General features: G+C 36.9%; 1 protein-coding gene across 1 annotated transcript in view; it reads left to right on the top strand.

The window, feature by feature from the left end:
• The window catches only part of LOC136864721 (protein FAM135A), a 570393-nt gene extending 547506 nt beyond the window's left edge, over nt 1-22887 (top strand). The window contains exon 19 of the mRNA XM_068226397.1: nt 17612-22887. Within this exon, the coding sequence (XP_068082498.1) occupies nt 17612-17817 (206 nt within the window). The 3' untranslated portion in view covers nt 17818-22887. The remainder of the gene's footprint in view (nt 1-17611) is intronic.
• Nucleotides 22888-23123: the final 236 nt, after the last annotated feature.

The raw sequence follows: 23123 nt of genomic DNA, 5'->3' as shown, positions 1-23123 counted from the left end.
AGACACACTGGTGGAATAATAGGGTAAAGATTAAAGTGAAGGAAAAGAAAATGGCATGGAAAGCATGGAAAACATGTAAGACTGAAGAAAGTAGAAGAAAATATGTGGAGGCAAAGAATTTGGCCAAGAAAGTAGTGGAGGAAGAAAAGAGGAAAAGCTGGGCCTTATTCATGCAGAAATTGAGGGATGATATGCAGGGCAGCAAGAAATTATTGTATGATATCTTAAGATACAAAAAAAAGAGATCAAGTAAACACCAGATTTGTGAAGGATGAAGGCGGCATAATATTAAGAAGGCCAGAAGAAATTAAAAAATAGATGGATTAGAGTATTTTCGGAAGTTGCTGAATATGAGAACTAATGACAGTCATTCGGTGGACCACCAGGAAAGGCAATTAGTTGATGAAGAAATGGATAAAGAAATTACAATGAATGAAATTTAAATAGCAGTAAGAAAGATGAAGAACGGAAAATATGTTGGAATAGATGAAATTTCAGTGGAGATGATAAAGGCAGCTGGAGCTGTAGGCCTGCAGTGAACATATTGAGTTCTCAGGATTGTCTGGGAGAATAAGGAGGTCCCTGAGGATTGGCAAAAAGGGATAATCATCCCAATTTTTTTAGAATGGTGATAAGAAAGTATTGAAGAACTACTTGGGAATTACTCTGATATCCTATATTGCTAAGATAATGGAGAGGATACTGGAAAGAAAGATAAGGTTGAGGGTTGAAAATCAGACACAGGAAAATCAGTTTGGTTTCAGAAGTGGAGGGTCTACAATAGAGCCCATTTTCATTATGAGACAACTAATGGAAAAGCAATGGGAGTATGGGAATGATATGGTGATGACATTCATTGACATTGAAAAGGCATATGACAGTGTCCCCAGGACTAAAGTTTGGGACAGTCTGGTGCAAAATGGAATTGAACAGGGAGTAATAGAAATGATCATGGCAATGTACAAGGAATGTTATAGTTGCGTGCAAACACAAGTTGGCAGGACAAGTTGGTTCAAAATCACTAGTGGGCTGAGACAGGGAAGTGTTCTATCACCAATCCTGTTTACACTAGTAATGGATAACATCATGAAAACAGCAAAAGCAGCATATAGAGGAAGATAAATGAACATGTTGTTATTTGCAGATGATATTGTGATTTGAGGAAATGAGGACATGAATGTTCAAGAACAGTTGTATGTAGTGAATAGGAAGATCAAAGGATATGGATTGAAAATAAGTGTAGAAAAGAGTAAAAGTGTTGTTGTGACTAGAGGGGAGAAAGAAGGGAAAGGTCAGATTAGACTTGCAGACAAGCCCCTGGAAGTAGTGGAGACGCTCAAATACATGGGGAGTTAATTAATGGAGAATGCTCGACTCGATGCTGAAATTAGTAAGAGGATTCAAGCTGGAAGCTGTTTCTATCATATTGTAAGAAACATCTTTGTGGGTCAAAGATGTGCCAATGGAAGCAAAGGAAACTATGAACAAGATGTATTACATACCCATAACAACTTACGGAGCAGAAACTTGGACAGTGACAAGGAAGGATGAGATTCGAATACAGGCAGCTGAAATGAAGTTCTTGAGGAGTATGATACAGAAGAGTAGAAGAGACAAAATAAGGTCTCCGAAGACCTTAAAAAGTAGTTCATGGTGATATAGATGTTGATTCCCATAGGGAATCTGAAATATTTGTCCTGAATGAGTAAATAATGAGTAACAAATAATTTATAACAAATAACATTACAAAATAAGGATGAGAAAATCCGTGAAGAAATTGAAGTGGAAAAAATGAACGATAGAATAGAGAAGAGCCGATTAAGGTGGTTTGGGTACATAAAGCGAATTAGTGATGAAAGAATGCCAAAAAGGTGATGGAAATGCAAATGCAAGGAAGGAGAGGCCGTGGATGACCACGATTGAAATGGGAGGACACAATCCAATGCAGTATTACAGAAAGAAACCTGGACTGGGACACAGTGTTGAAGGAGGAGTGGTGGAAAGACCAAAGAAAGTGGAGGGGTTCCATATTTGCCTCTACCCGGCTATAGCTGGATAATGGGAAATGATGATGATGATGATGATGATGATGATGATGATGATGATGATGATGATGGTGGTGGTGGTGGTGGTGGTGGTGGTGGTGGTGGTGGTGGTGGTGGTGGTGGTGGTGGTGGTGACTAAGGACAATGGGTTGTGATATAGTACCATATCTGAAGTACTTATTTGTTTATTGTTTGCAGGAAGGAGCTATACCAGATGAATGGAGAGTTGCTTAGTAGCTCCTGTGTATAAAGGAAAGGGTGATAGACATAAAGCTGAAAATTACAGGCCAGTTAGTTGTACATGCATTGCATGTAAGCTTTGGGAAAGCATTCTTTCTGATTATATTAGACATGCTTGCAAAATTAAGAACTGGTTCGATAGAAGGCAGTTCGGGTTTAGGAAAGGTTATTCCACTGAAGCTTAACTTGTAGGACTCCATTAAGATATAGCAAATTCAGGAGGTCAAATGGACTGTATTGCGATTGACCTATCTAAGGCATTTGATAGGGTAGATCATGGGAGACTACTGGCAAAAATGAGTGCAATTAGACTAGGCAAAAGAGTGATGGAATGGGTGGCTATATTTCTAGAAGATAGATCTCAGAGAATTAGAGTAGGTGAAGCTTTATCTGACCCTGTAATAATTAAGAGGGGAATTCCTCAAGGCAGTATTATTGGACCTTTATGTTTTCTTATATATATATATATATACACTAGCAAGATACCCGTGCTTCACTACGGTATTATACTGAAATTTATAATTGAATGCTTATCGTTTTATGTATAACCCGCTGATATTCGCGATCTGACTCGTTTTCTGAGAGATTATGGCAACGTTCCTCCCATTTTTCAATCTTTTTTCCAGCAATCGATTTCGTACTTCCTGGGTGAGGTCCAGGTATTCCACCCGGTCAGTTGGGTTCCAAAATCTTTGCCATCTTTTCCTATAAGCATTTTTAATGTGGATCAAATCCTTGAGGAGATCCGGCATGGTGTCGCCTTGGGTGCCTTGGCGGTACTGAACTGGAGGCCGGGCTGCAGTCGTAGTCATTACCCGTCCAGGACCCGTTTCCAGCACAGTCCGCACATTTTGTCGACGGTCCAGACTATTATTATTATTATTATTATTATTATTATTGATGTTCTGGACCCCATTATTATTATTATTATTATTATTATTATTATTATTATTATTATTATTATTATTATTGATGTTCTGGACCCCACAGCAAGATGCAAGACCCCTACTTGGCGGTAAATTACATCTGCTGCCATTGTCATTGATGACAGTATGACCAGCACCATTGTCGCCTGTAGGCAAGTGCGCAGGACTTCTGGCGATACGAATGACATACTTCCGTGCCTTATTGACGTTATTATAGAGGTGAACAATTGCACGGTCAATCTTATACCTATCGTTTATTTCAAATGTGTTTAAATTTTTATATATATGCCAGAAGAATCTGCTGTAATCTAAGAAGGTTCTCCAAAGGAAAAGATGGCTCATGAAAACGAACCCAGGAGAGATTAAAAATGATCGGTTTATGATCAGAATAAGTACATTGAAAATCCACAGCCTGTTTCCAATCATTCAACTGGGTCAGGAATGGAATGAATAAGCCCCCAGCTAGCGGTGAGGATTGGAATTGTGCCTGCTGCCGAAGCCTGTCGCACTCCTCTGGGGCAATGATTAATGAATGACAAATGAAATGAAATGATATTGGAGAGTGTTGCTGGAATGAATAATGACGGGGAAAACCGGAGTATCCGGAGAAAAACCTGTCCTGCCTCCACTTTGTCCAGCACAAATCTTACATGGAGTGACCAGGATTTGAACCACAAAACCCAGCGGTGAGAGGCCAGCGCGCTGCCACCTGAGCCACGGAGGCTCCTTATAAGTACATTAGGAACAGTAAAATCAATTGGTCTCACCTCCGTTTTCACCCCATCGTGGTGAAGTGATTTACCCCCGCCCCCATAAAAGGCGTGTTTTTTAATGTTTAAAGGAAATTCCAAATACCAATGTTCACGTGTGTTACCTTCAGTTTTGAGATATAAGTATTCCCATAAAATAATTCACTTTTTTCACGTACTTTCACCCCCCCCTCCCCTTAAGTGAATTTTCTGGCAAAAAATATTTGTTTCTTTAATACTAAAGGATCTTCTAAATACCGATTATCTTCAGTTTCTGAGATATGTGCCCTCATGAAACAAATTCAACTCCTTTTCACCCCCCTCCCCCCCAAAAAACCACGTTTTATTTTTAAAGAAGATCCAAATACTAATTTTCACATCTGTAACAACTTTAGTTTTTATTAGATGTAAGTATCCTCATACAATTAATTCAATTAATTTTTTAATTTTTCACCCCCGCTCCCTTCATTGGATTTTCCAAGAATACCTGTTTTTTTTTACTTTAACAGGAGATTCCAAATACCAGTTTTTATGTCTGTAACATTTTACATTTCTGAGATATACTGTAGATATACTCTTTCTAAAATTTCACCCCAGTTTGTCACTCCTGTTTAATCCCCATTAATTAGATTTTCCAAAAACAAAAAAAAAAAATGTTTCTGTATTTTTAAAGGAGATCCCAAATACCTTTTTTCAGATCTGTAATATCTTCAGTTTCTGAGTATCCTCATTAAAGGCATTCAACCCATTTTTCACTCCTTTTCACCCCTCCTATTGGGATTTTCCAAAAACAAAAAAATTCGTGTTTCTTTATTTTGAAAGGAGATTCTAAATACCAATTTCCACGTCTGTAAACTTTTACAGTTTCGAGATATAGTTACAATCATTTTAAAAATTCACCCCCGCCCCCTTTCAACCCCCCGCTATTTGGATTTTCTAAAAACAAAAAATACATGTCTCTTTATTTATAAAGGAGATCCCAAATACCGATTTTCAGGTCTGTAACATCTTCAGTTTCTGAGATATAGGGGTCGTTATTAAAGGCATTCAACCATTTTTCACTCCTTTTCACCCCTCCAATTGGGATTTTCCGAAAACAAAAAAATACGTGTTTCTTTTTTTTTAATGGAGATACCAAATACCAAGCCAATGGCTGTAGCCATGTTGAAACACCGGATCCCATGAGATCTCCGAAGTTAAGCAACATTGGGCGTGGTCAGGAGTTGGATGGGTTGCCACGCACTGTTGGTGGAGGGGGGGTAAGGGAATGGAGGAGTGGAAAGGAACTGGCCACCCTACCGCACGTAAACTCTGGCTCAGGAACACCTCTGCGGAGGTTCGGACCTGCCTTCGGGCAGAATAACCCTTACCTTACCAAATACCAATTTTTATTACTCTAAACCTTTAAGTTTTTGAGATATAGATATTCTCATTTAAAAAATTAACCCCCCTTTTCACCCCCTTAGCGACGGAATATCCAGAAATCCTCCCTTAGCGAGCACCTACATGTTAATATGAATGTATCCCCAAAATTTCATTTCTCTATGTCCAGTAGTTTCGGCTCGGCGATGATGAATCAGTCAGTCAGTCAGTCAGGACAAGTTCTTTTATATATATATAAATTATATGAGTAAAGAAGTGGAATCAGAGATAAGGCTTTTTGCGAATGATGTTACTCTGTATAGAGTAATAAATACGTTACAAGATTGTGGGGAACTGCAAAATAACATCAATAATATTGTGAGATGGACAGTAGACAATGGTATGATGACAAACAGGGTTAAAGGTCAGGTTGTGCGTTGCACAAATAGGAAAAGTCCTCTCAGTTTTAATTGCTGTGTGGGGTGAAAGTTCCTTTTGGGGATCATTGTAAGTACTTAGGTGTTAATATAAGGAAAGATCTTCATTGGGGTAATCACATAAATGGGACTGTAAATAAAGGGTACAGACCTCTGCACATGGTTAGGAAGGTATTTAGGGGTTGTAGTAAGGATATAAAGAGAGTGCATATACTGTAAGTCTCTGGTAAGACCTTAACCAGAGTACAGTTCCAGTGTATGAGACCCTCACCAGGATTACTGTATTCAATAACTTGAAAAAAAAAATCCAAAGAAAAGCAGCTCGATTCATTCTTTGTGATTTCCAACAAAAGAGTAGTGTTATAAAAATGTTGCAAAGTTTAGGCTGGGAAGACTTGGGAGAAAGGAGACAAGCTGTTAGACTGAGTGGTATGTAATATATATTCAAAACTATTTTATGATGTCCACCTGTTCAATACAATTTATTTTTCTTTTCAAGTAGAATCTTTACATTAAAATCGATTCAGATGTTGGGACATGTTTCGCTCTCATTTAGGGCATCATCAGCCAGTTTCTTGACTTAAATTCTTTAATTACAACCAGAATTCTGATTATAATATTCTTTTTAAACATTTAAACTATTTAGTTTATGTTATTTTAAAATTTCTTGTTTAACAATACATAAAAGTAGAGATGATATTAAATGTAAAATCGTATGCACATCTGCCCACTGTCCTGACCTGAGACCTGAGTTCATTTTTGCCGAGATAACTGTGACAACAGTTAAAGCCCTAATAGGAGTTGTTTATCGGCCACCACGGGTAGGTCACCTCTCAGACATTGAAGACATCCTGCAGAGACTATCACCTGCTTATGAACATATTTTAATATTTGGAGACTTCAATACTAATTTACTGGAACAGACTGGAGATACAAAGCAACTCTTAAGTATTTTCCAGACGTGTGACATGACAATACTTCCACTAAAACTGACAAATCATACCTCATCTTCACATACACTAATTGACTTAATGGTCACTAACAACCCACAGAAAATAGTATCACATGGACAAATTCCTACCCCTAGTATATCGACACATGACTTAATATACTTATGTTACTCGCTCAGAGTACCCAAGTATAAGTCCAGATACATCACATTCAGGGACATTAAACATATAAACTTAGATCATCTGAGAGTTGACGCCTTGAATAGTCCTTGGGATGACGTAAAAAATATAAACGGTATCGATAAGAAAGTTGAAACTTTAAATTCACTTATACTTGGTCTCCTTGATAAACATGCACCTAAGCGTACGGCCAAAGTCTCCCGACCTCCTTCTCCATGGCTGACCGATGACATTAAACAAATGATGTCTCACCGTGACGCGTTACACCGGCTCTACAGACGCGCACACTCTTCCAGAGCGCTTGAACAGTATCAACAACTTCGGAATAGAATTAAATTAATAATTCGAAATAAGAAATTTTCTTTTTACAATCACCTGGCTGGAAATTTAAATGTGTCAAACACTTGGAAACAACTTCGTTCCATTGGAATTGGGAAAGCTTTGCCCCAGCCATGTAATCCAGACATCTCTCTGGAGAGATTGAATGCTCATTTTTCTGAAGTAAAAATTAAACCGGAAATACGCACAATATCACAGACTATAAAATCTCTTCTGAACCAGCCACCACCAAATAGGCCATTCTTTGAATTTCGCGAAGTCACAGAGATTGACGTGAAACGCGAGGTATTATCAATTACATCATCTGCTGTAGGACCTGATGAAATACCCATACTCATAATACAACACATCATTGACATTATTCTTCCTACCATTACTCATATATACAACACGTGCCTCACAAGTGGCCTCTTTCCAAAAATGTGGAAAAATGCCATTATAAATCCTGTTCCCAAAACTTCCTCACCTGTACTTATAACAGATTATCGACCTGTTTGCATACTTTCATCTCTCTCCAAGCCTCTTGAACGCATAGTACACGTGCAATTAACCGACTATTTAAATAAATACAAACTACTTGACCCTTTACAATCGGGTTTCAAAAAGGGACACAGTACGGCCACTGCCCTACTGAAAGTTACAGACGACATGAGACGCGCTATGGACGAAAGGCAGGTGACGTTACTTACACTTCATGATTTTAACAGCGCTTTTGACACAGTAAATATAGACGTACTGGTTGCTAAATTGAAATCGCTTCACCTTGGACAGACAGCCCTAGAATTCTTTCTCTCATATCTTACGGAACGAAAACAACGCGTAATTATTCACACTAGGTCATCCGAATGGGTAATGAAATTTTCAGGAGTACCACAAGGCTCTGTACTTGGACCACTTCTCTTTGTTATCTATATTAACGATGTATCGACACGGCTAAGACACTGTAAATACCACTTGTATGCTGACGATCTGCAGATCTATTACCATTCCAAAATTTCAGACATCAATCAAGCAATAGGTTATATGAACTCTGACTTAAATAATATCTGTGCATACGCTCATGAAAACTGTATTTTAATTAATCCATCAAAATCTAAAGCTATTATTGTTGGGCAGACGAAACAAATCAGTGCGGCAAAAAACAAAAACATTCCTCCACTAACTTTATCTGGTAAAATTATTCCGTACGAAAACTCGGTAAGAAATCTTGGTGTAATTATAAACGAGAATCTTAACTGGGGAGAGCACATTACAAATATCTGTAGAAAAGTGTACGCGTCTCTTCACCCACTAAAATATCATCAAAATATGCTGCCACTAAACATGAGAATTAGGCTTATAAATACTCTTATCCTCCCTATATTTTCCTACTGTGATGTAGTACTAATTGATGCCACGAGAGAACAACTAAACCGATTACAACGTGCTATGAATTCGTGTATTAGATTTATCTTTTCCTTACGCTGTGATGTTCATGTCACCCCTTATTATCGACAACTTTCCCTTCTAAAATTTGAACAATATAGAAACTTCCACGTGGCAGTATTAATCTTTCGAGTATTAAAAGAGAATATCCCATACTACTTATCTTCACAACTTAATTTCCTATCCTCTTTCCACCAGCATAACACACGCTCTGGCAGTACACTTGCTATCCCTCTCAGCAGGTCAGCAGCACTCAGCCGTTCCTTTGTTGCAAATGGAGCTAGAATATGGAATTCTCTCCCCCACAACATTAGAGCCATACAATCCTTAAATTCCTTCAAGTTGTCTTGCCGTGAGCATCTCCTCGATGTGTGCCGCCAGGCTGAATGAATCTGGCAGAGTGAATGTGTGTATGAATGTACGTTTACTGTGCTTAGGGTATTTAGTGTCAATCAACTTTTAATTTGTAACGATAGTTTAAGACATGACTAAGAATATTTATAGAGTTTATGTTATTTTGTTTCATATTTTTTTTCTAGTTTGTAATGGTAGTTTTAAGATAAGATTATGAATATTGCTCTCAGATGTACTATGTTAATGAAGTGTGGTTAAGTGTAAGAGAGGACCACGAGTCCTAACTTCGCCACTACAAATAAAGGCAAATATAATATAATATAATAAAAGTGCCCATTTGACTAGAATAACTACTTACGTGAAGTAGTATGTATTGAGACAATGTTAATCGTTAAATAAAATTTCTGGGATACACGAACTGACTATGAATTTAAAACTGTTGAATCACTTTAGCTAGTTATTTAAAATCAGTCTTATAGCGTATTAATATGATGGTTCTTCCTTGAACACATATTCTTCATGATACACTTTAATGTTTATGTTCGAAAACTCTTTTATTAGGGTGTTCTAACTGCTCCACTTCTGTTAACTCCTATTGAGAGAACATAGTTAAAATGGATGTCCTTATATGGACCATCAATTTGAATTTATAAATAGTTGACTAAGTTGACCTATTTGATACTGCATTCTCTGTTTACAAGAGCAGTTTCATAACAGATTTTTAAAAACTTTAAAAATCATTAATTGATTTTAACTGACATGTTGTCGATCTCGTGTCACTTCTTTAACCCTAGAACTGCCAAACGTCGCGCTTGCAACTCAATAGAGTGTCACTAGAACTGAACATGTATTCGCTTAACCAGTCATAACATCATTTATCTTTCACTTACGCTATTTTAATAAGTAAGACATTGAAGAGGAATCTTTAAGACTTTCATCACACGTTCCTTACTAGCCGGAAATGACTCAGTCAAGGTCACGGTAGGTATAAAGTCAGCTACTCTTTTCTCATCCCCCTATCGTCTCAGTTGCTATGCAACTTCGCGCTCGCTCGCCGTTTCGGTTAGTTTCTGTGGATATCTTTAGTTATCTTTCAACAGATTGAGTTTATTCTTAGATTGTTTCTTTTGAAGTGTAAACTTTCATCATGGATGATGAGCTACGTGATTCAAGTGATGTTCACGATGTTCTTGAAGATGATTGGGATGCTTCCTCTTCCAGCGATATATTTTCTTTAGTCTTATGAGAGCGGAGAAGGATATATTCCAGAATCTGATGTTGAAAGCGACTCCGATGAAGAGAGCAGTCCTGCTGACGTTTCATTGGATGATACTGTTTCCGTAACACCTAAGTGGTGCAGGGTTTATCCACCCGAACCGCAATTCGATGTTTCCGGGAAGTTCCGCGTAAGGGATCCTGGCATTTTGATCTGTCCGCCCCGAAACAGTACACCTATCATGTATTTCTACTTGTTCTTTACGGATTTGATTTGGAAGCTCTTGGTAAAAGAAAGTAATGACTATGCGGCGAAAAAAATCCTAAAAGACGTTCTGGAGATATGTAGGCCTTTTCTCGTATGCGAACCTGGTTTGATGTAACTGTCTCCGAAGTGAAAAAGTAAATTGCCATTCTAATAAATATGGGGTGCACCGTGAATGCTATCATAAATTTCAGCATTTCTGGAGGCCTATGAGGCACGGCAGGAAAAGAAAACACTCTGAGAATGACTACCAGTCGTGCTCGGCGGCTGACGAAACTGTGTGCAGCTTGGAAATTTTTAATTCTTTTGCGATTTTATTGTGTTTTTACTTTTGAGAACTTAATATTTTTAAAAACTAGAAGAAAAATCACGTGTTTTGTATATAGTGATTTTTTTAAATGATTGGTCATTTATTACTAATGGTGACCTTGAAAATATGAAAAACACATTTTTTTTTGTTTTCCAAATTTTTGATCGCCTGATACGCACCAGATATTTAAGTAAATGATCTAATACTCATATAAGCATCTTAAATAAAGCTTTCTGAGTAATATTGTGTGCTGCATGCCTAACTTTTGTGCACTAAACATGCTTAAATTTGTTAAAAACGTAAATGTGTAATACGTGCGAAAATGGCCTGGCATTTAGGGAAAAACACTCGGCACTTCTAGGGTTAAATTCAGATTTATACGAGTAAAATGAGTACATAAATTTTTTTGTCATGTTGGTTATAGATGTTTTGCTGTTAAAGTAGTGAGCGGCTTGTTGTTGGAGAGAGTTGAACAGGGGACAAAGATCTACAAATAAAAATAAGAATAATGATGTCATAGTCACTAAAGCTGATAAAGGAGGAGCCACAGTCTTAATGAATAAGAAGGATTATATTGATAAAACAGAAACTTTCTTCTCAGATAAATCTTTTTCCTTAATAAATAAAGACCCCATAGCCCAAGATCAACGCAACCTCAAAATGTTACTTAAAAGTTCAACTTTTTTACTATCCGAACATTGAACACAAAAATTAATTAATATGAATAAGATTATTCCTAAGGCAAGGGCTTTGCCTAAAATTCATAAAGCTGAAATTCCTATAAGACCTATTATCAATAGTAAGAATAGTCCAACATACAAGACATCAAGATAGATACACAGTTTCCTTAAAAAACATTATGAACTTAACAACCCTTCCCCATTAAGAAATTCAGTAGAGTTTTGCAAACAATTACAAAAATTTTAAATACAGCCTAATCATGTCATGTGTTCATTCAACATAACTAACATGTACTCAAATATCCCAACCAAAAAAACCAGTTAACGTTATTAAAGAAAACCTAACTAAGCATAGTCATCTCAGTAACCTTCCGATAAATGACTTTATTAAAATATTAAATTTCATGCTAGACATTAATTTTTTCACATTTAATGGAAAATTATATCAACAGAAGGGATTGTCCATGGGGGAATCGGTTTCAGGTATTTTAGGAGATATTTATATGAATCATCTAGAACACACTAAAATATTATCTACAGTATGAGGCTTAAACTTATGGGTACGATACATGGACGACACATTTACAATAATAGATCAAGAACTTAACAATAATGACAATATTTTAGAATACCTGAACAGCTTAGATCAGAACATAAAGTATACCAAAGAAGATGAGGCCAATCTGTATATATAAAACTAGCAATTACCCGTGGCTTCGCTCGCATGGATTTCGTCATTTGATCAAAGTAATCGTTCTGCGGCATTGTACTAAGACATTATCTGAAAATTCCTAAAGTATAAAAACTCGCCCAAAAATTGAGTTTCATTTACCCCAGAAATTCTTTGCAAACCATGTTTGTGGTATTACCTTTTGGGGCTAAGACGACCATGCAACGTAGAACTGTACATGCGAGAAACAGTCTTCTCTCAAGTCAAAAAGATAAATACAAGTTTCTTTCTTTTTTTTTTTTTTTTTTGCTAGGGGCTTTACGTCGCACCGACACAGATAGGTCTTATGGCGACGATGGGATAGGAAAGGCCTAGGAGTTGGAAGGAAGCGGCCGTGGCCTTAATTAAGGTACAGCCCCAGCATATTTGCCTGGTGTGAAAATGGGAAACCACGGAAAACCATCTTCAGGGCTGCCGATAGTGGGATTCGAACCTACTATCTCCCGGATGCAAGCTTACAGCCGCGCGCCTCTACGTGCACGTCCAACTCGCCTGGTACAAGTTTCTTTATTTTTAAAGGAGATTCCAAATACCTATTGTCACATCTGTAACATCTTCAGTTTTTGAGATATACATAAGTATCCCCATAAAAAGAATTCAACCCCTCAATCAGTCCTTCCCCCACCCCCACCCCCATCTAAGTGTATTTTCCCAAAAAAAATACATGTTTCTTTATTTTTAAAGGATATTCCAAATACCAATTTTCATGTCTGTAACATCTATAGTTTTTAAGAAAAAATGAAATGGTGTACGGCTTTTAGTGCCGGGAGTGTCCGAGAACATGTTCGGCTCACCAGGTGCAGGTCTTTTGATTTGACTCCCGTAGGCTACATGCGCGTTGTGATGAGGATGAAATGATGATGAAGACGACAAATACACCCAGCCCTCTTGCCAGCGAAATTAACCAATGATAGTTAAAATTCCCGACCCTGCCGGGAATCGATCCTGGGACCCCTGTGACCAAAGGCCAGCACGCTAACCATATAGCCATGGAGCCGGACAGTTTTTAAGATATAAGTATCCTCATAAAAAATACAAAAGAATACGTGTTTCTTTACTTTGAAAGAGGATTCCAATTATAGATGTTCATGCCTCTAACATCTTCAGTTTTTGAGATATAAGTATCCTCATAAAAACAATTCAAATCCTTTTTCACGCCAGCCCATTAAGTTGAGTCCTCTCCCCCACCCCAACAAAAATGGCTGTTTCTTCATTTTTAAAAGAGATTCCAAATGCAAATTTTCATTTCTGTAACATCTTCAGTTTTTGAGATGTAAGTATCCACATGAAAAAAATAAAAAATTCAACTCCTTTTTCACTCCACGCCCGCCCGTTAAGTTGGTTTCACCCCACCGAAAAAATGTGTGTTTCTTTATTTTTCAAGGAGATTCCAGATACCAATTTAAATGTCTATAACTTTCAGTTTTGAGATATAAGTTTCTCCAAAAAAGATGTGAACATTGGTAAATAAAATAACACATATTTTTGTTTCAGAAAAACCACTTATGTGGGGGGCGGTAGGACTGAAAAAGCGGGTTGGATTATTTTTATTAGGATATTCATATCTCCAAAAACTGAAGATATTACAGTCGTGAAAATTGGTATTTAGAATCTCCTTTAAAAATAAAGAGTCACGTTTTTTGTTTTTGTTTTTGGAAAATTCACTTAAGGGGGTGAAAAAAGGGTTGAATTATTTTTATGAGGATACTGTATTTATATCTCAAAAACATATATGTTACAGACATGAAAATTTGTATTTGGAATATTCTTTAAAAATAAAGAAATACTTTTTTGTTTTCGGAAATTCCAATTAAGGCGTGGGTGGGGGATAGATGAATTGAAAAAATGAGTTGAATTCCTTGTTTGAGGATACATATATCTCGAAAACAAAGGATGTTACGGATGAGAAAATTGGTATTTGGAAACTCCTTTAAAAATAAAGGCACGCGCATTTTGTTGTGGGGAGGGGGGTGGGGGTGGAATTAATTTACGTGTGGTATAAAAGGAGTTTGTTTCTTTTTATGAGGATACAAACAAGAAGTGGACTTAAAACAGTACACCCCTAAGGGGGTTTTGACTGGGGGGGGGGGGGGTGAGGAATGACGACAAAAAATGCATTTATATGAAACCATTTGAATTATGAAGTTAAAATTCCAAATGATATTGTAGGTGTTGCCTAACAGAAGGTTTGAAACAAACCGCTCAGAGAGTTGAATGGGGGTGAAGATCCGAAAACAAATATATTCGTTTCTTCCTCCAAAACTGTTTTACGTACGAAGACATAATTCCGAATAACGGTATATATTTATTGCTAGGTGTGAAATAGGACATTTTTTTAACGTTCCACCCCCTAAAATGTTAAATGAGGTTAGCTCCGTAAACAAAATTATTCATCTCTCCAAAACTGTCTGACATACAAAGTTGTAATTTTACGAGAAGGGTCTTCTTTTATGTTCTGGGTGTAAAATATCGTGTACCTCAAAATATTTCTCCCCTAAGGGGTTTAGATGGTGGTTGACTCTCAAAACCACGATACCAATATCCATTCTTCCGAAACCGTTTCAGGCACGAAGTTATTTTTTTTAATGAAGGGTGGTCTTTTATATCCTAGAGGTCAATAAATACTTAAAAACATTCACCCTTATTCATTCCTCCATTACTGATCAACATATAAAATCAAAATTTCACAGGTTGGTCACTTTTTCAACCTTGATGTTAAGTAAGATAGGGTTTAAAGCATTCAAATTCTTCTGTATGGGGTTCAATTGAGTGATGGATAGGGACCTGAAAAATTAGCATCTATTTTTTCCAAAATTAGCATCTATTTTTCCAAAATTAGCATCTATTTACAAAGTTAAAATAATCGCATGGCATTATTAATTTTAACAATTCCAAGTTTATGAAGTGCAGTTTTTGTCAGTACTTCGGCATTGCTTGTTTTTTTCAAATTGCACCGTCTGTCTGTAACCACTGTGTTGTAATGAGACAACACGCGCTCGCTATCTACATTGTTCGTTGGGGTCCACAACAACTCAAGACAGTATTTAGCAAATATGCTGAACTCTGTCTGAACTGCATTTAATGCGAGCATGACAACACATTTTTCACTTTCTTTCACCTGGGTTTGAATTGCATATTTCAGAGAACAGTAACCAGACCAGATATTGTTTCGTGAGAGATCTGTTCCACCAAACAATTTCTGAAGTTCATCTAATTTATCAGTGTTATTCAAAATTATATTTTTTGGATACAAAGCTTGAGAAATTGTCACAAAATGCTTATGGTTGGGGTCTTTAACTTTCAATGTGGCTAGCTTGCACTGTGAAGAATGAGCAGCTTTAACAGATGTGTCTCTACATGCAGCCTGCTGTAGAGGTGTGAGCTTAATCAAAGCATCATTAGTTGCCGCAGAAAAATTCCCCTCACAAATGAAGGTAAAACTGGTGTCAAGGTTATGCAGTGTGGGGTAAAGGAGATGAGGGGTAGGATACAGAGACCCTTCAAGTTCAGTAAGGAGGTCAACCAATCCAGCTGCATGATCTGTGACATAAACCATGTGGAAGTGAAGCCTATTCACTTCTCGGTCACTCAGATCAGTCAGGTACTTAATACCACAGTTGTTGATGTCTTTCATGTCAGAAATCTTGAAAACTGTAACATCAGTAAAGTAAGCACTCAAATAGAAGACAGCCGGAAACCAGCTACTCCATCGGGTTATGACAGGTGCAGGAAGAAGCTTTGCTTCCTTTGAAGCACCATATTTTGATGTTAAGAATTGTAAATAATTATATTTTTGCTTTCTTGTGTTCAAAAATGCAGACTTTACCATCACAACCACATGTTTTAAATCTGTCATCACTGCGACCCAACTATTGCCCACCAAGGTGATCTTATATGCCCAGCACTGTACGTGCATTAAATGATCCCCTATGACCACACTTAATGTTTCATAACACCGGGTCATGTACGGGGTACTGGCACTGATACACACTTTAACTGCATCATATGGTACACTATAACTGCGCAGAGCTTCTAAAACAGCACGAGAGCAGTTTGTAGCACTTCCTGCATCAAGATAGTTCACAGAAACAACGTCCAGCTCTCTTTTCGGTACGGCTGGGACTTTGAATATGATGATAAAAATACAACGGCCCATTCTATCTGTAGTTTCATCACAGAGTATGTTGATGTTCTTCCCCACCAGAGCCTCTGCTGTTCTTTTCTGGTGGTTAGATGCAACTTCTAGAAAGGAAGAAAGACCTCAAATTATAACAAAATAATTTTAAATTACTGGATCAATTGGGTATGGGTAAGATAGTTCGATATGGAAATCGCACTCAAATTCGGTATCCTTCAATTTTATGCGTGATTTTGATGTCGTAATACCTAAACCGTACCCTATCAATGAAATCGAAACTTATCCAGTAAATATACTTCACGTAGAGTTCTCACACATGGTAGCTCTTAATTTGAAACCTCAGTAAACCAAGCTCTTAGCTCTTTGCTTTCCAGCTTTACTTCAGCCGTGCGTTTTGAGAAGTTATCTCTGGAAATTTTTTGTCGTTTACAACTATCTAACTGTGTAAGCACAGAAGATTGCTTTCTTTGAGACGTACTAGCAGCAGGGGTTGAACTTTCGTTATCGCGTCGCTTACCCATGTGTTTTTCAGATTTAACAGGTTTCACAGTGCTATCCTTTTTTCCCCATCCAACTCCGCAATTACAATACTTGCAAAACACTGTCGCTGAATCTGTGGCAAATAAACCATCACCGGGCGAGTTGGCCGTGCGCGTAGAGGCGCACGGCTGTGAGCTTGCATCCGGGAGATAGTAGGTTCGAATCCCACTATCGGCAGCCCTGAAGATGGTTTTCCGTGGTTTCCCATTTTCACACCAGGCAAATGCTGGGGCTGTACCTTAATTAAGGCCACGGCCGCTTCCTTCCAACTCCTAGGTTTTTCCTATCCCATCGTCGTCATAAGACCTATCTGTGTCGGAGCGACGTAAAGCCCCTAGCAAAAAAAAAAAAAAAAAAAAAAAAAAAACCATCCTTTGCCTATTGCTGAGCCCTTTCGTTTGCAGTTTTGTCGTGCAGACTGTCTGCTTATAGCAACATGGTCAAGTTGTTTCTCCCCACAGATTAGATTTGGAGATACCCATGTACATAGTTTGTTTCCCAGGAAATTTTTTGAAGAATGTAGATTTTAGGACTATGCCATGATTTATTTATTTATTTATTTATGTATGTATGTATGTATGTATGTATGTATGTATGTATGTATTTATTTATTTATTTATTTATTTATTTATTTATTTATTTATTTATTTATTTATTTATTTATTTATTTAAAAAGATAGGATATTACTTTCCAAAAATGAAAAATGAATCCTTTTCTTCTTTCAGGTGCAGCATATCGTGAAATGGTTCATAATATCTTATATCCAATCATCAGCAAGCCTGAGGTTACTTTTGTGAGGTATGACGTTCATCATGCACTCCCAAACACAGCTAATTCACTCATCGGACGTGCTGCTCACATAGCTGTGCTTGATTCTGAGCTCTTCATTGAGAAGTTCCTTGTAGTCACTGGGCTTAAATACTTCAGATGAGCATGGTATATCTGTTGCTCTATGCCACATAATTGTTGTATGTCACTTGAGGTTGGTGAACAGAAATGTTTCAACAATGTGTTTCAGATGTTCCTTTATATGTGGTCATTTCCTGAAGGTGTATCAGTGCTAATTTAGTTCAGGAACTATATAATTTTACACTACTCAATTATAATAAGGTTTCACTAATTTTAATATGCAATATTGTCCAGAGTTAAAATATGTGTGTGATGAAATAAATTTCAATCGACAGTTCACAATGAAGTCCTGTGGGAGTTATTAAGCTTCAGGTACATTTTTTTCTGACTTCACTGTTGTAAGCAAAAGAAAAGTTGCATTTCATTTCTGCGCATGTAACAAATTATTTCACTAAAATGTATTGTTTTAACCCATATTTATTCTTATAGCAGAGCTCATTGAAGTGAATTGTGGTGGAAATTAAACCATCAGGTAATTCAGAAAGAAAATTCTTCATTAGAGAAGCTTATCATCCACCTTTGCAATAATGTGACATTTTGAAAAATTTATTTAGGCTTGAGGACCACCTTCCTTAGTAAGTGTATTGTAGGGTGTTGGGAAGCTCTGGGTTCAGTTCCATTCTCTGAAAAGAATGTTAAAGTCTTTGTATCGTTGGATATGGAGCTCATCAGCCCAATTGCAGCCAATTGGGAACATGGTTAATACTTTGGTAGATAGAGGAAGAAATTGCCCTCCATACTGAAATAAGATCAGCTCAGGGATCTCATAACTGTAGCTGGATTGCTAAGTAGGTTGACTATATTCAGGGATAGAATGAAGTGGAGGAGGACTGGTTCATATTCACCAGTGTATCTTAAAGTATTCTTTTGCTAGGCAGTTATAATGTATGATGGTCTTCTGTAGTATACCATCATAATTGCTAAACAGGTGTTTTACTTTGCTTCCCCTTAATCTAAATCCAATTACAGTCCAAAATCCCTTAGGATGATGGTCTCCTGCCTAGGCAGGTACTTTGCTCGGTTATACTCGTTAGGTGAGCAGTCCTAAGTAGTACAAAAGCATCTTGTGTTGCACTTATCTTGCCTGTTAGTAATCCCTGTTCTTGTAGTTGTTCTTACAACTGATGATACATAAATTTCTAACCTATTTATCCTCTCTGTTATGTACTCATGTATCTAAGTATTTAAGAAATTGTTTACATTATAACACATGTACACTTTAATTTTGGAGAAGAGTTTTTGCATGATCTTCCTTTTCTGTCTGTACTTGATCTCCTTTTACTCTTATCTATTCCTTGTTTGTTTATTTGTGAATTTATTCAATTATACTGAAGTTCTCATGGTGTATTCTTTGCTCTTTTACTTCTGAATTTACTAAATTGCACTGAAATGTTCACTTCTTATACACCCGCACACTACATTTTAAAAAAGTCCTCTTGTAGGGTCTTTCACTCTTCTGTGTCTCTTGCTCTTCTTGTCCACTGTGATCCAGCCATTTTCTTGAACGAGTCAGCCCATTGGGTCCTCCGTCTTCCTACGTACCTCCTGCCGATTCTGGGGTCCCACAATATTAGTCAGTGCGTCCACCTCTTGTGCTCCATCCTTTGCTATGTGGTCTCCCCATTTCCCCTTTAGTCTGTCTGCTGTGTTGAGTGCATCTTTTATACCAGGTCTTCTTTGTATCTCCTCGTTCCTTATTCTGTCTTTCAGCATGATGTTGAGGATTTTATGTTCCATCCTGTGTTGACCTATCTGCACCATTATTCTCTGCTTTGAAGATAATGACCAGGTTTGGCATCCATAAAGCATCACTGGTAGTGCACACTTCTCCAAGACTGTGGTCTTCATATTTAGCTTTAGGGATTTGCCCCCAAAAATTAATTTTAAGGTCCAGAATTTTGCCATGCTTGTTTGATTTCCCTCATATTGTTGTGGAATGTTATGGTCTGGCCCAGATATATGTAGTCCTTTATGTATTCCATATGACATATATGACAGCTCTGATGGAGTTTTTCATCACCCATAGATTTATTCATGAAGTACTGAGTTGAGCTCAAGAAATGAAGATTTGTGAGCCATTTTTGTCATGGTGAGGAGCTGTCTCAGCCTAGACTTTGCTAATTGTGTTGTTGATATCATTTAGATAATATTGATCCATCTGAAACCAGGCGAGTTGGCCATGCAGTTAGAGGCGCACAGCTGTGAGCTTGCATCCGGGAGATAGTGGGTTCGAATCCCACTGTTGGCAGCCCTGAAGATGGTTTTCTGTTGTTTCCCATTTTCACACCAGCCAAATGCTGGGGCTGTACCTTAATTAAGACCATGGCCGCTTCCTTCCAACTCCTAGACCTTTCCTATCCCATCGTCGCCATAAGACCTGTCTGTGTCAGTGCGACGTTAAACCACTAGCAAAAAAAGATCCATCTGAAGAAAATTGAGGGAGCAGGATATTAACTGTATGTCTCAAAGCACATTGGAACCAGTGGTTCTGGTTAACATATTGAGTGAGAAGACAGGTATGTTTCCAAAGATATCCTGTAATCTTACAATGTTTGGGTGGTCCTCTGTCAGTTTCTCTACTGATGAAGAATTCTGATATTCTGTGATACTTTGAATTGTCAACTGTGTTGTTTCCAGTAGTAAACATCTCCTTTAAAGGACATTGTGTGTTGGACAGTTTTTTCAATTCTGGTGAATGAGGTGAGAATAGTTTTGATTTCATGGTAGGTTGTTTTTATCTCTACATCTCTGCTCACTGGTTTAGAAATAACTGCAGAATAGAATTCATCAGTCAGTCATGTTATCCGATCTCCTGTTTTGGGCAAAAGTCTCTGGAATGTTGCATTCAGTCTGAAGAGAACATCTAGTACCTCCTCATCTGGAAGTTCTTTATATATGTGCCCACATATGTTGCTCTAGGGCCAAAAGTACTTAGAGTACAGACAATGGCCATTACACAATGTAATATAGCATGAGTTTTTTGTGCTCATGAAAATTCAATAACTTGGCTAAAATTATATTATTTACATTCATTATGTTTGTACAAGGATAATAAGCTTTTCTAGTAATGTGGACCTGAAATTTAGTAGTAGTGCTGAATTGAGAGAAGAGTCCCATGATTGACATTGGGGAAGAAAGATATCCATCTGATGGCATGGTTTTTAGTTCATATATTATACCTGAAAGTTGGCCAGAGATGAGCTGTTGTGAAATATGTTGGTAAGATATAAAGATGAACTTTATGGTAACATGATTTAAGGGCTAACTTCAGTTGCTGAAATAAACATGTGGTATACTTTAACTTAAAATTAAAATCATAGAATCTAAGTTAGAAGGATAGAGTTCAAGTAACTTGTATTAAATTACCAAGTAGTGCAATGGCAAGTTCTAGTGAGATTCATGTGAAAACTAAACATCATAGTTAAATTAGATGTTATTGCTGAAATTCTGGAGTTCTGTTGTTATAATGTGCTGGTATCATAAAACCAGGCTATAATAACTCTGATTATGCTCACATATATAAAAAGTACAGATTTTATGTTTGATTTATGCTCTTTGTGTATTCTGTGCTATGTTGTTGGAAAAAAAAGGTTACCTGCTCTTTCAAATTGTACAACTGTGTACTTCATATGACTCTAATATGAAATAGCTATAAGAAAGTACCAATGATTTTGCTGAATGTCATCCCACTTCACCACTGGTACTCTGGATTTATATATTTCTCAACTGGCACACAATAGTTACTTTTCACCTTCTTCAAAAAAAGAACCAAAAAATGAAATGATCACTTTTTACATCTTGAATCATGTGCTTATTTGGGTGTAACTCTGATACATTTCTTTTCCATCATGTAATTGTATTGAATTCAGTCGTATTGATTGGTTGAAACATTTGGTGTTAAAATTTTGTAATCCCATGTCTAAAGTGACATATTTGTGATGTTAAAGAGGAAGTTTTTTTGTGCATTCTCACAATCAAGTGGCTAGAGTATGGCAGCAGTAATTTTTTAAAGCATTAGTTACTTACTCAAGTTTGACTTGAACTATTTTAGATTTCTAGATGAACTGAAAATGAAAAAAAAAAAATGAAAAAATTTCATAAATAAAACATTGTTTATAAAGTAAATATAAAATGGAACATGCACTGTATGAAATGTGGACTTGTCATTTCATTGTGTCATGAACCACCCTGAAACAGTATGAATAATGACTGTTATGGCTCAAAACTTGAACACTCAACGACTACTACGCTTGAAATTCCACAATTAACAATACACTACTGTCTGTTCTTCACTCCGCATCATATCTCCCGATTCTAGCAACACTCATTTTTCACTGTCATAAGGTACTGTCAGGAAGAAGTGGATTGGAATTGTGGATTTCCCGTTCATAGAATTTTTCAGAAGCATTCCACTTAGGTTTATAGTTTTTTATCAGAGAAAGTGAGACATTCTTTTATAGGTATGACTCTTGGTCCCCACGGCCAAGTTTTAATGTGATTTGAGTGCTGTGCTTCATTACTTCCTGCAGCAACTTCCCTTAAGTTTTCATTTGTGCCAGCATTTCCTAATCTGTGGCAGTGTTGCTGTATTGTTATAGAGGTAGTAAAACTGTGTTCATTCTATGACTGGTCGGTTATTCCTGAATGGTAAGTCTTTACTAGATGGAGAAATTATTTGTTGTTTAAGTTTGATAGAATGATATGTTCCACTCCAGGAGATCATGCTATATGGAGTGGAAAAGATGATGACTGGAAAATGTATTGTTTTGCACTCTGGTCATTTTATTGAATGAAGCATGGTCAAACTATCTTCCACTGGTTACTCAAATAATGGTGTCTATGTGTTCTTTATATTTGTGATTCATTTGAGAATTATTGGTGTATTAATGTTTCATACATTTTGTCATCATATTATTTAAATAGTACTGTCATACATGTTTCACCATATTTAGTGATCATATATTGATTCAAAACCAATGCATGGATTGTATACAAATTTATAATGTATTTTTATATTGATATTTGCTTATCTTGAAGTTGCCATATAATTTGTGAAAATATTATAAAGTAGTCATTGGATTGAATAAAATGTGATGGATTAGAACATTAGAAATTTTTTTTGTAAATAAAGATTAAATGTTAATTATGAATTAGGCATTAGCTTCTAGATAGTCCAGAATTTATAATTTTAATAAATGTAAATTTCCCTGATACAACACCACACATTAATTATCACTAATGCTAATCTTATATTATGGGAAGCTGATGCTTTATATCTCTTTCTTTCATATTTAAAGAGACAGAGTGAATGAGTCAGTCAGTGTGATA

The sequence above is a fragment of the Anabrus simplex genome, chromosome 2, assembly GCF_040414725.1.
Source record: "Anabrus simplex isolate iqAnaSimp1 chromosome 2, ASM4041472v1, whole genome shotgun sequence".
In the NCBI taxonomy this organism is placed as follows: Eukaryota; Metazoa; Arthropoda; class Insecta; order Orthoptera; family Tettigoniidae; genus Anabrus; species Anabrus simplex.
This window is presented reverse-complemented; position numbering and strand designations above follow the sequence as displayed.